Source organism: Mobula birostris, chromosome 11, assembly GCF_030028105.1.
Source record: "Mobula birostris isolate sMobBir1 chromosome 11, sMobBir1.hap1, whole genome shotgun sequence".
In the NCBI taxonomy this organism is placed as follows: domain Eukaryota; kingdom Metazoa; phylum Chordata; class Chondrichthyes; order Myliobatiformes; family Myliobatidae; genus Mobula; species Mobula birostris.
In genome coordinates this window covers 57,027,677-57,041,287 of record NC_092380.1, presented here as the reverse complement: position 1 = coordinate 57,041,287, position 13,611 = coordinate 57,027,677, and the positions used below count along the sequence as shown (strand labels likewise).

General features: G+C 40.1%; 1 protein-coding gene across 9 annotated transcripts in view; it reads right to left on the bottom strand.

Moving 5' to 3' along the window:
* Positions 1-13,611, bottom strand: part of mrpl23 (mitochondrial ribosomal protein L23) — a 130,563-nt gene that overhangs the window by 79,663 nt on the left and 37,289 nt on the right. Inside the window, exon 5 of one of the 9 annotated variants that reach the window (XM_072272279.1) lies at positions 7,122-7,197. The exons of the other annotated variants lie outside the window; for them this stretch is intronic. Within the exon in view, the coding sequence (XP_072128380.1) occupies positions 7,123-7,197 (75 nt within the window). The 3' untranslated portion in view covers position 7,122. The remainder of the gene's footprint in view (positions 1-7,121; positions 7,198-13,611) is intronic. 9 annotated transcript variants of the gene reach the window in all.

Sequence of the window (13,611 nt, the reverse complement as noted above, 5' to 3'; positions counted from 1 at the left end):
GCAGCTGAAGTAATATGCTTTCATAATATTCAAAACTTAACTTCTGGGAACAGAAAACAATTTTAAAAATTAAAGATGGAAAAATTGTATGGCTCACAGAAACAAAACTTTTTGGCTCATAGTTTTACTTTCCTTAACTACAGGTTTTATCGATTATCCTGCAGGTTTCCACATATGACTCTGAACAGAAAACAGTGGATTATTTCATAATTCGAGTCACACATTACTGATATCAGTAGCACATCAATAGTATTTTGGCACATCTCTTAATTTTTAAAACAAAATCCTTCTGTAACATGAAAATTTGCGCATTTTAAAAACTTTCCTCATTTGTGCACTGCTTTGATCAGTTAATATCAGGTAAAGCATGAGAAAGGATTCATACTTTAAGACAGCGGTCCCCAACCACCGGGCCGCAAAGCTTGTGATACCGGGCCGCGAGGAAACGATATGAGTCAGCTGCACCTTTCCTCATTCCCTGTCATGCACTGTCGAACTTGAACATAAGGTTGCCAACTGTTCCATATTTGCCGGGACATCCCATATATTGGGCTAAGTTGGTTTGTCCGAGACGGGACTGCTCTTATCCCATACTTAGCCTGCTAAGGTAGAGCGTTCCTATGAAATCTTTTGTGTGGAAATGGCGTAAAGCGAAGAAGCAATTACCATTTATTTATATGGGAAAAATTTGTGAGCGTTCCCAAACCCAAAAAAAAACCTACCAAATCATACCAAATAACACACAAAACCTAAAATAACACCAACATATAGTAAAAGCAGGAATGATATGATAAATACACAGCCTATATAAAGTAGAAATAACGTATGTACAGCGTAGTCGGGACGATTAAGCCAAAATCGATTTGTGGGAAAAAAATTGGCACGTACGTGCTTGCGCACGTCACATGTGCGTACATCAAGCATGCGCACACAGGTGCCCGCGCAAAGCTTCAAGGTCATGGTAGTCTTTTTAGGGTAAACACAAGCGTCCTGTCAACACACACAAAAATTGCTGGTGAACGGAGTAGGCCAGGCAGTATCTATAGGAAGAGGTACAGTCAACGTTTCGGGTCGAGACCCTTCGTCAGGATTTGACTGCTACTTTTGTCCCTTATTTGGAAGTGAGAAAGTTGGCAACTCTAACTGTAAAAGACATGCTGAGGTGAGTTTAACCCTACTTGAACAACCCCCCGCCCCGGTGGGCCGGTCTGCAAGAATATCATCAATGTTAAACCGGTCCGCGGTGTAAAAAAGGTTGGGGATCCCTGCTTTAAGATACTCCAAATTTTTGCAATAAAATAGCCGTTCGCTTATAAGTTAATGAAGAACAATGAGACCCAAAATAAACTAAATAATTTGATTTAGATGTAAGAGCTCAATTCCCCATTATGTAGAAAGTAGAGAATGCTGAAATGCTCAAGGTGCAGTCTTAGATCTGAGATTTTAAATTGAGGCTCCATCTTCCTTCACTAAATGCAAATAATCAAACAGCACTGGTTTCCGGTTTAAGATGGCGCTGGTGAGACACGTGGCGTTGCTACCATGCAGTCCAAGGGCCTGATATTTGGGTCATCACGTGCACAAGTAGTCCATTAGTTCTGATGGCTTAGCATCACCGAGGCTAGACAAGGGGAGCAACATTACCCCATAAGCCCAGCGACTACTTATCAGTGGCAAACAAAAGAAAGTGTTATTGATAACTTTTTTTCTGGTAAGATCATAATAAACAATCACTGCAACCAATGGAGAGGTGAATAAAGGCAAAGCTGAGTTGAGAGTTGAAGCGAGCAGGTGCAAGGTGACATTGAGACAGATTCAAGACAAGTGGAGGTAAGGCAGAATCAAAGCCTGTCCACCTAAACTGAGGTTTAATTGATCTAAGCACCAGGCTGATTTGGAAAGGTCAGTTACAAGCCAAAACATGGCAGCGGAGTCCAGGCCCAAAGTGTACTGAAGCAACAGGACCCAGGTCCTAGAGCAAGGGATGAGCCAATATTTGGATAATTTAAACACTGGGCCAAATGGATTGAAAAGGCAAGGTGTCGGAACCAGAGGCAAGGGTCAGACTGGTTCTACTTGCTGCTCCACGATGTTTACTCAGCTCTGTGCTGAACTGATGCTGAGGTTGTGGCCTGCTCTGGGCTTCGTCTGTGGGTTCACTTTCATTATGAATGCTATTTGCTTACTTATATTGTTTGCACAATTTTTTTTCTTCTCTGCACACTCAGTGTCGGACAGTCTTTGTTTATGGGTTCTTTGGGTTTCTTTGTTTTGTGGCTGCCTGTAAAGATATGAATCTCAAGGTTGTAAACGTACTTCGATAATAAAAGTACTTTGAACTTTGGCCAGTACTACTTCTTCAATGAATATCACTAAAGCAACTGATCTGGTCATTTACTTCACACTTCACTGCTGTTTGCAAAACCTCAATGTGCTCAAATATGTTATGGAGTTTGCTACATTTTAAAGCAAATACATTTTTCAAAAATATAATTTCTCATAAAGAGATCTGAGGTATGTAAAAGTTGTGAAAGATGCTATATAAATGCATATTTTTTCTATAATCCAAATTTGTGAAATATATAAAATTTTGCATAATCTCACTAAGTAATGTGTAAAATTAAAATGGGATTTACTAATCCATAAATAATGCCAGTTAACAGAGCTTAACTGCCCTTTCTCAGTTAGAAAAATTGAAATCAGACAAAAAACTGACCCAAAGCTAAATCCAGCATATACAAAGAAAGGAAAAAGAAAAATAGAATTAAGTTTCAAAGGCAAATAAAACAGTAAAACAGCAGAACAAGGAGGATAGGGCCCACTAAAGTCCAAAATGGAAATTTACACTTGGATACTGAGGGTGCTGTTACTTTGCCTCTGTCCTTGGAAAAGGGTCTTCCGAAGGTAGTTGAGTTACGAGGCAAAAACTGATGGCATAAAAGGTATTAGGGAAGCTGGGTAAATTATTATAGATAAATCCACATCATTAGATGGATTTCATCATAGAATTTTGAAGAAAATATGTAAGTCTGCAGACTTATTAGGAGAATGGGCAAAGGAGGAGCAGATGAAATACAGTGTAGGGTCATGCACTTGGGTAGGAAGAATAAAGGAATCATCTATTTTCTAAATGGGGAGCAGATTTTGAAATCAGAGGTGCAAAGGAAATTGTGAGTCCTAATCCTAAATGTTAACTTGCAGGCTGAATAGGTAGTAAGGAAGACTAATACAATGTTAGCATTTATTTCATTCATATAAAAGTACTCTATAGATGTAATACTGAGACTTTATAAGGCATTGGGAAGACCGCATCTGGAATATTGTAAGCAGTTTTGGGCCCAATATCTATGGACGGGTGTGCTGGAGTTGGAGGGGGTCCAGAGGAGGTTTACAAGAATGAGCCAGGACTGAAAGGGTTGACATATGAGGAACACTTGGTGGCTCCCAGCCTGTTCTCACTGGAGTTTTGAAGAATGAGAAACTAATCAAGTATTGAAAGGCCTGGATACAGTGGACAAGAAGAGGATATTTCCACATGGTACAGCCTCAGAATATGAGGATATTCCTTAAAACAGAGATAAGAAGAAATTTATTTAGCCAAAGGGTTGTGAATCTGTGGCTGTGGAGGCCAAGTTATTGAGTATATTTAAGTGGAGATTGATAGGTATTTTTAATTACTGAGGGCATCAAAGGTTGCAGGTAAAAGTCAGAAGAATGAAGTTGAGATGGAAAATAAATCAGCAGTGATTGAATGGTGGAACACACTCGATTGCCTCAACGGCTATACCTTATGGTCTTAAATTGCAGGGCACTGCCTAGAATCTTGCAATGCCCTTTACGTGCAGGGGTGACATCAGAGGACACCAATCTTTTTTTGAAACAAAGGAATCAGGATTAATTCCCCAATTACAGACCATTCAAATTAACCGTAGCACTGTGTGTCAATCCTAATGCAGGGTTTCGACCCAAAACGTTGACAGTTCCTTTCCCCCGTCCCCACCCCACAGAAGTTGCTCAACTCGCTGACTCCTCCAGCAAGTTGCTTGTGTTCCAGGCTGCAACATCCGCACTCCACGATCTCCAGTATCCCCACAGATATTTTGTACGTACATGGAGAACAACCAAGGAGAGGGCACAATTTTAAGATTCTAAATGAGCTTCCAGGAACACACTTCAGAAAACTAAGCAATCAATGCATCCATACAGCAAGAACCCAAACACCATCCAAGGGTGATAAGTAAAAAACTGCAGCACACAGAGCATTCAGTGACCACCTCCAACAAGCTTCCCCATCAATAGTGGAATTCCCGTGTCACCTACAGACACATACAATCTACTGGATTACCTAACACACATCACAATCTGTACCACTAAGGAAGATATAGATATCAGGTTCATAGGAACTGACTTGCAAGTGTATCACTATTTCTTCATAGTTGTTGAGTTTTAATCCTAGTGCTTCCTACCCACACTGCTGGAGTACTTTCATCAGAAGAACTTGCTACAGTTCTGAAAAGCAGCACACCACCATCACCTGAAGTACAATTAGAAATGGGCACTAAATGCTGGCCTTGCCAGTGTTGCCCACTTTCCAGAAATTAACTTTAAAATTATGTCAATGAAAACCATAGTACGCTACCTTACATACAGTATATTTTATGTACTCTACCCCATTATGCAACTAAAAAGGGATATCCCATTATCTTCCTTAGATATAAAACACAAATCACAAGACAATAGTTCCAACTGAAGCTGACTGAAATCCTACACTGTTGCGTTTAACATTCAATATAATGGAAGGGCCTGTTGGTGACTTTAGTCAATTGAGAACTTACTATAATTTACCACAGCTGCCAAACTCTAAACAGACTACAAAAAGCCAGTAGGCTATTTTGTCATAACAACTACTTCTCTATAAACAGATAAGGGATGATACTAATAGTTAAATAAATCCCCACAGCAAACAGTGACGCCTTTTGTTTTTAAAACTTTTAATAAATTATTTCCACCTTGGTTACTTACAATAAGGCACACCAAAATAATGTGATCTTTTACAATTCAAAGAATTGTCACATCAACAATACGCTGGTCCTGAGGAGTCCTGGTGCCATTATAGGAAGGAAAGCTGTATTTCTCTCACAGAATTTCACACACAGTTTCTATGGTTTTGTACGATTAAAATTCTACTGTAAAAGTTCAACTAAACAATACTATATTCCACTTAAATATCACCAAACTGAATCAAATACAGTACGTTTACTGATGCAGAACGTAAATGAAGGCCAATCTGGCCAAATACTGGCTGTAGCAAGACAGTTAAACCAAAATTTCCAAAATTAAAATGATATTTAATACAAAAGTTTAGCACTTGAAAAGAAAATAAACAGCACTGCAGAATAGAAGCAACTGTAAAATCTGAGAGTTAGGGTGACCTGATAATGCACACAAAGTTGTAATTCAGATCAAAACTTACATCTCCAGTTCTTAATACAGTATATGCTCTGTTTACAATGGCATGCAAAAGTTTGGGCACCCCTGGTCAAAATTTCTGTTACTGTGAATAGTTAAGTGAGTAGAAGATGAACTGATCTCCAAAAGTCATAACGTTAAAGATGAAACATTCTTTTCAACATTTTAAGCAAGGTTAGTGTATTATTTTTGTTTTGTACAATTTTAGAGTGAAAAAAAGGAAAGGAGCACCATGCAACTGTTTGGGCACCCCAAGAGATTTGAGCTCTCAGATAACTTTTACCAAGGTCTCAGACCTTAAATAGCTTGTCAGGGCTATGGCTTGTTCACAATCATCGTTAGGAAAGGCCAGGTGATACCTGACTCCTCAAACCTTGTCCCAACAATCAGCAGCCATGGGCTCCTCTAGGCAGCTGCCTAGCACTCTGAATATTAAAATAAATGATGCCCACAAATCAGGAGAAGGCTATAAGAACATAGCAAAGTGTTTTCAGGTAGCCGTTTCCTCAGGTCATAATGTAATTAAGAAATGGCAGTTAACAGGAACAGTGGAGGTCAAGTTGAGGTCTGAAAGACCAAGAAAACTTTCCAAGAGAACTGCTTGTAGGATTACTAGAAAGGCAGATCAAAATCCCCGTTTGACTGCAAATGACCTTCAGGAAGATTTAGCAGACCCTGGAGCGGTGGTGCACTGTTCTACTGTCCAGCGACACCTGCACAAATAGACCCTTATGGAAGAGTCATCAGAAGAAAACCTTTCCTGCATCCTCAACACAAAATTCAGCGTCAGAAGTTTGCAAAGGAACATCTAAACAAGCCTGATGCATTTTGGAAACAAGTCCTGTGGACTGATGAAGTTAAAATAGAACTTTTTGGGCACAATGAGCAAAGGTATGTTTGGAGAAAAAAGGGTGCAGAATTTCATGAAAAGAACACCTCTCCAACTGTTAAGCACGGGGGTGGATCGATCATGCTTTGGGCTTGTGTTGCAGCCAGTGGCACAGGGAACATTTCACTGGTAGAGGGAAGAATGAATTCAATTAAACACCTGCGAATTCTGGAAGCAAACATCAGACCGTTTGTAAAAATAAAGCTGAAGATGAAAAGAGGATGGCTTCTACAACAGGATAATGATCCTAAACACACCTCAAAATCCACAATGGACTACCTCAAGAGGGTCAAGCTGAAGGTTTTGCCATGGCCCTCACAGTCCCCCAACCTAAACACCATCGAAAATCAGTGGCTACACCTCAAAAGAGCAGTGCATGCAAGACGGCCCAAGAATCTCACAGAACTAGAAGCCTTTGCAAGGAAGAATGGGTAAAAATCCCCCAAGCAAGAGTTGAAAGACTCTTAGCTGGCTACAGAAAGCGTTTACAAGCTGTGATACTCGCAAAGGGGGTGTTACTAAGTACTGACCATTCAGGGTGCCTAATCTTTTGCTTCGAGCCCTTTTCCTTTTTTGTTATTTTGAAACTGTAAAAGATGGAAATTAAAAAAAGTAATCTTGCTTAAAATATTAAAGAAATGTGTCACCTTTAACTTTATGAGGGGTGATTGATAAGTTCATGGCCTAAGGTTGACGGAGTCAATTTTAGAAAACTTAGCACATTTGTTTTCAACATAGTCCCCTCCTACATTTATACACTTACTCTAGCAGTCATGGAGCATACGGATCCCTTCTTTGTAGAAGTGGTCCACAGCAGGGGTGATTGAGAAGTTCGTGATCTAAGGTAGAAGGAGATGAGTTATACAGCTCTCATTACATGCACATGCAGTTCAACTCTTTGAGTGAAAATGCAGAAAGCTTTAAGTTAATAATAAGCAACACACATCAGAGTTGCTGGTGAACGCAGTAGGCCAGGCAGCATCTCTAGGAAGAGGTACAGTCGACGTTTCGGACCGAGACCCTTCGTCAGGACTAACTGAAAGAAGAGCGAGTAAGAGATTTGAAAGTGGGAGGGGGAGGGGAGATCCAAAATGATCGGAGAAGACAGGAGGGGGGAGGGATGGAGCCAAGAGCTGGACAGTTGATTGGCAAAAGGGATATGAGAGGATCATGGGACAGGAGGCCCAGGGAGAAAGAAAAGGGGGAGGGGGAAAAAGCCCAGAGGATGGACAAGGGGTATAGTCAGAGGAACAATTTTCTCCCTCTGTCCCTCTGACTATACCCCTTGCCCATCCTCTGGGATTTTTCCCTCTCCTCCTTTTCTTTCTCCCTGGGCCTCCTGTCCCATGATCCTCTCATAACCCTTTTGCCAATCAACTGTCCAGCTCTTGGCTCCATCCCTCCCTCTCCTGTCTTCTCCTATCATTTTGGATCTCCCCCTCCCCCTCCCACTTTCAAATCTCTTATTAGCTCTTCTTTCAGTTAGTCCTGACGAAGGGTCTCGGTCCGAAACGTCGACTGTACCTCTTCCTAGAGATGCTGCCTGGCCTGCTGCGTTCACCAGCAACTTTGATGTGTGTTGCTTGAATTTCCAGCATCTGCAGAATTCCTTGTGTTTGCGAAGTTAATAATAACTCATCTCCTTCTACCCTAGGCCATGAACTTATCAATCACCCCTGCTGCCGACCACTTCCTGCAGGTCCAAGATGCTGACTTCTACAAAGAAGGGATCCACATGCTCCACGACCGCTGGAGTGAGTGTGTAAATACGAAGGGTCTCAGCCTGAAACGTTGACTGTACCTCTTCCTAGAGATGCTGCCTGGCCTGCTGCGTTCACCAGCAACTTTGATTTGTGTTGCTCGAAAAATAAATGTGCTAGGTTTTCTAAAATTGACTCCTTCTACCTTAGGCCACAAACTTATCAATTACCCCTCGTACCCCTTTTGGAAATCAGGTCATCTTTTATTCGCTTAGCTATTCACAGTAACAGAAATTTTGACCGGGGTGCCCAAACTTTTGCATGCTACTGTATATCTAATTTTTATGACCTTTGCTAGCATTGGGTAAGGCTGCATTTTAAAATGATAGGTCCAGTGGTGCACTACCCTACCATTGCACTTTGATTCCAACCCAAATGAAGTCAAAGTAATTGCTAATTAAACTATTTTGGTATGGGTTCAGAATGATTATACAATAGGAAAACAATTTCAGTGATGTGTCAGACAGCACAGTGGAATAAAAGCTAAGAGAGTATCAAAAATGAAATTGTAGAGTAGGACATATTCACGGGAAGCTTGTATCATTTGCTTCTTTGCTCTACTACAATGAGCTAGAAGCGAAAAATGTTAACGTGTATCTCTGTCTCACAGTTTTCAATGAGAATCTATCTCTCACATTCTGTTTAGCAATCTGCACTGAAAGTTCCGAGCACATAACTGGATTAACATTAATTATTCACACAGGAACGGATAATCAGCTTCCAGAAAAAGTACAAAAAATAACTAAGAACTGGCAAGGTCATCATTGTTTATAAAGCGCATTTATCTTCCTTTAATTTTAAGCTGCCAAACCAATGCAGTGCCACATCTTCATGTATTGGAAGACAGAAGGCAAAGCCAAAACAGAGTGTAATTACTATAAGTTTTTTAATTGTTGAAAGAGAGGGGTGAATGAAAACCCATTTCCTTAAACATAGGGTATTACAGAACATAGAACAGTACAGCACAGGACAGGCCCTTCAACCCACAATGTTGTGCCGACCCTCAAACCCTGCCTCCCATATAACCCCCTCCCCACCTTAAATTCCTCCATATATCTGTCTAGTAGTCCCTTAAACTTCACTAGTGTATCTGCCTCCACCACTCACTCAGGCAGTGCATTCCACGCACGAACCACTCTCTGAGTAGAAAACCTTCCTCTAATATCCCCCTTGAACTTCCCACCCCTTACCTTAAAGCCATGTCCTCTTGTATTGAGCAGTGGTGCCCTGGGGAAGAGGCACTGGCTGTCCACTCTATCTATTCCTCTTAATATCTTGTTTACTTCTATCATGTCTCCCCTCATCCTCCTCCTCTCTAGAGAGTAAAGCCCTAGCTCCCTCTTATTCACCCTCTTCTCTGATACCTCACTCACAGAATCCTTAAGATGACATCCAACATTAGAGAATGGATCATCTTGCACCAGTTTTTGGGCTCTTACCCTTTCCAATATTGATGTAACACAGAGTTGGTTACACTGGAGATAGAGCCCAGATCAAACAGCACCACATGTTTATTTGAACACTTCTGTGCACTATTCATATTACAGTGCTTGACAGGTAAATGACAACCGAATGAAATGAAACTCCAATTTCAGCCCTCAACAACAAATGCAAGAGCACCAGACAACAGGGGAGATGCCTCTGTAAAACCAGGAAAACATCACGCTAATCTGGTGCATTTTTCACAAGATAAAGGAACAGCTTACTCAAATCACAAAACCAGACTGGCACTTTCATTACTGACAACTAGAATCAGATCAATATATCACCAGCATATACTGTGAAATTTGTTAACTTAGCGGCAGCAGCACAATGCAATGCATGATAATATAGAAAAAAAGTAAGTAAGTCAATTACAGCAAATATATGTATGTACAGTGCCTATAGAAGTATTCACCCCCAACCTTGAAAGTTTTCATGTTTTATTAACTTACAACATTGAATCACAGTGGCTTCTTTGACACTGATCAACAGAAAAACTTTTTCATGTCAAAGTAAAAATATATCTCTAAAAGTGATCTAAATTAATTACAAATATAAAATACAAAATAATTGATTGCATAAGTATTCACCCTCCCCTCCCCCTTAATATGACACACCAAATTATCACTGGTGCAGTCAATTGATTTTAGAGGTTACATAATTAGCTAAATAGAGATTTGCCTCTGGAGAGCTTTGTGCAGTTAAGGTGTTTCAATTGACTGTAGTGAAAATAGAAGGTCCAACTGCGAGTGAGTCAGTATCTGGCAAAAACTACGTTTGTACATCATGAAGACAAAAGAACACTCCAAGCAACTCCGCAAAAAGGTTTTGAAAAGCACAAATCAGGAGATAGATACAAGAAAATTTCCAAACAAAATACAGGGAAATCCTGGAGGAAAACCTGATGCAATCTGCAAGAGAACTACAGCTTTGGAGAAGATTTATTTTCCAGCAAGACAATAACCCCAAGCATAAAGCCAAGGCTACACAGGAATGGCTTAAAAATAACAAAGTTAATGTCCTGGAGTGGCCAACTCAGAGTCCAGACCTCAATCCCATTGAGAATTGGTGGCTGAACTTGAAAAGGGCTGTTCAGTCATGATCCCCATGCAATCTGACAGAGCCTGAGCACTTTTGTGAAGAAAAATGGGAAAAAAATTGCAGTGCCTAGATGTGCAAAGCTGATAGAGACCCATCCACACAGACTCAGGCTGTAATTGCTGCCAAAGGTACATCGACTAAATATTGACTTGAAGGGGGTGAATGATTATGCAATTATTTTGTGTTTAATAATTGTAATAAATTTAGACCAACTTGTAGAAATTTGTTTTCACTTTGACATGAAAGAGTCTTTTCTGTTGATCAGTGTCAAAAAAGCCAAATTATGAAATACATGGTCACCGGGTGCAGAATGGATCTTCACAGTAGTATAGTCTCCATTTCAAAGCAGGGCATAGAAGGTGTTGAGCTCTTGTCTCACAATGAAGCATCGCTGCCATTCATGCTATTGGGTTTTGCTTTGTAGAAAGTAATAGCCTGCAAACCCTGCCAGAGTTGACATGCATCTATCTCCAACCTTGCTCAAAATTGTTTCTTATACAGACCTGGGTCACCAGACTTTAAATGTTGCAGATCTTGCCCTCAGCAGATGACAAACCTCCTGGTCCATCCGTGGGTTTTGGTTTGGTACTGTACAGCAAGTTTTCATAGCTCAAACACCTTCCAAAGATCACAATTATGCCACAACTTTGAACACTTAGCTGCTTTGTTACTCGTCCAAAGTGTACTTTAGTGACAACTCCACTAGCAGCACTTCATTCAGGGTGGATTGGGGGCATCAGGGCAAAAAGCTTAGTTCTTAAGAAACCAGAGACATGATATTCTACTTTGACTTCACTAATGAATAATGAATTTTCAAGTTCAGGTTTTCCACAATTCTTTGTCAATTGAGATATTTTACATTCAAGTGGGTAAAATCTTCAGCCACACTCATACTGGGATACTCTCTCTGTAGAGGTCAGGGCCCTTCAACTTCCCAGCCACAGGATGTTTCTACATCTCCCAAATAGCAGATCCCTGTCATGTCTCCCAATTTGCTACTTACTGATGAATCAGATAGGTTTCCATGTACTTTATTAATAACAAAAGTATTTCACAAAATCACACCTCTCTAACAAAAAATGAGTCAGAATAGCAGCCAATTCTCCGACTCAAATGCAAGCAGAGTAGAGGAGGAACGCACAGGTTCATCCAGAAAAGCAACAGCCATCCAACCATAACCGAAGCCCATAACCTCATGGTCTATTAGCATTTGTGGGAGCAACAGCTAAAAGTACCAGGTTATGCCACTCCCAAGGAGCAACTAGTAGAAATGTAGCATACGTGAATTTAAGTATCAGTAAAAAAAAATTAACTGCTATCTGATTAACTAATAACAGTGGGTAACAACAGCAGTAAGGTAATTTAAGGTAGGATTACACTGAAATCGAGACAAGGTGGTGTGCTGCCACCTCCTGTAGGGAAAGAATTTGAGAAAGAAAAATGGGAAGCAGCTGTTAGGGCAACACTGCCATCCAGAGGATCATCGGTTTTTGAGCAATTTCAGGTCACATAAACAATCCAGGTAGCAGTCAACAAAATATTTAATTATTGAAAAAGTAAGTAAAACTATTGCAATTTAGATTGAAAGAACATTGATAAGAGCAGGGAGAAGGATAAACAAGAGACTACAGATGCTGGAGAGATTCAATGGGTCAAACAGCATCTGTGGTGGGAAATGAACAGTTGCTATTTTGGTTTCATTTTTCTTCACAGATGCTGCCTAATCCACTGAGTTCCTCCAGTATCTTTTTTGCTGATATTAACAGAGATTTACTTTTTGTAAATAAAAAATGCCTGAAAAATAATGATTATTCACCACAATGATCTAGTACACAAAATATCATAGAGTGTGCTGTAATAACCAATACGCATCATTAGAAATTTACACTGTATTTATCATTTTATTCCTAGTTAAAGAAAAAAGCCAAAATTTAAATTTAAAAAGAGTGAATACCAGCCATGGCGTTCTGAAGCTGGTGACCATGCATTTTATAATGTGGTTGTCTTGAAAATGAATCATCAAATCTGGAAAGGGCTGGGGCAGGCTCTTGTAGAACAATGAAGTTCAAAGTAAATTTAATATCAAAGTACAAACTGTATATGTCACCATATAAAACCCTGAGATTCATTTTCTTGTGAGCATACACAGTGAATCCAAGAAACATGATAAAACCAATGAAGGACGTCACCCAACTGGTCAAACAACCAATGAGCAAAGAGCAAAAACTGTGCAAGCATGAAAGAGAAAAGAATATTAATGATAATAAATAAATATTATAAATAGAGCAAGGAACAAACTGAGGTTTGAACAACTTAAGTTCCGGGCCAAATTGAAAAGGCCAGGCTGTTGGGGCCAGAGGCAAGGGATGGGCCAGTTCAACCGCTGCTCTGGGAGTTTTACTCAACTCTATACTGAACTTCAGCTCGCTTCTCCACAACGTTCACTCATCTCTGCACTGAACAGTGGCTGTGGCTTGCAACGATCAAAGTGTGGACTCACTTTTGTGAACTTTTATTGCTTACTTTTATTGTTGACACGTTTTTCGTTTTTTCTTCTGCACATTTCAGGTTTGACATTCTTTTTTTTTAAATGGGTTCTATTGGGTTTCTTTGATTTGTAGCTGCCTGTAAAAAAACAAATCTCAAAGTTCTATAAAGTATACATACTTTGATAAGAAATATACTTTGAACTTGAACTTGAAATAAGCAATAAATATCCAGAACATGAGATAAAGGGTCCTTGAAAGTGAATCCATAGGTTGTGGGGCAAGTAAAGGTGAGGGAAAGTGGTTCAAGAGTCTGACGGTTGAGGGGCAATGCTTGTTCATGAACCTGGTAATGTGGGTCCCGAGGCTCCTGTACCATTTTTCTGATGGCACCAGCGAAGAGTGCATGGCCTAGGTGATGGGG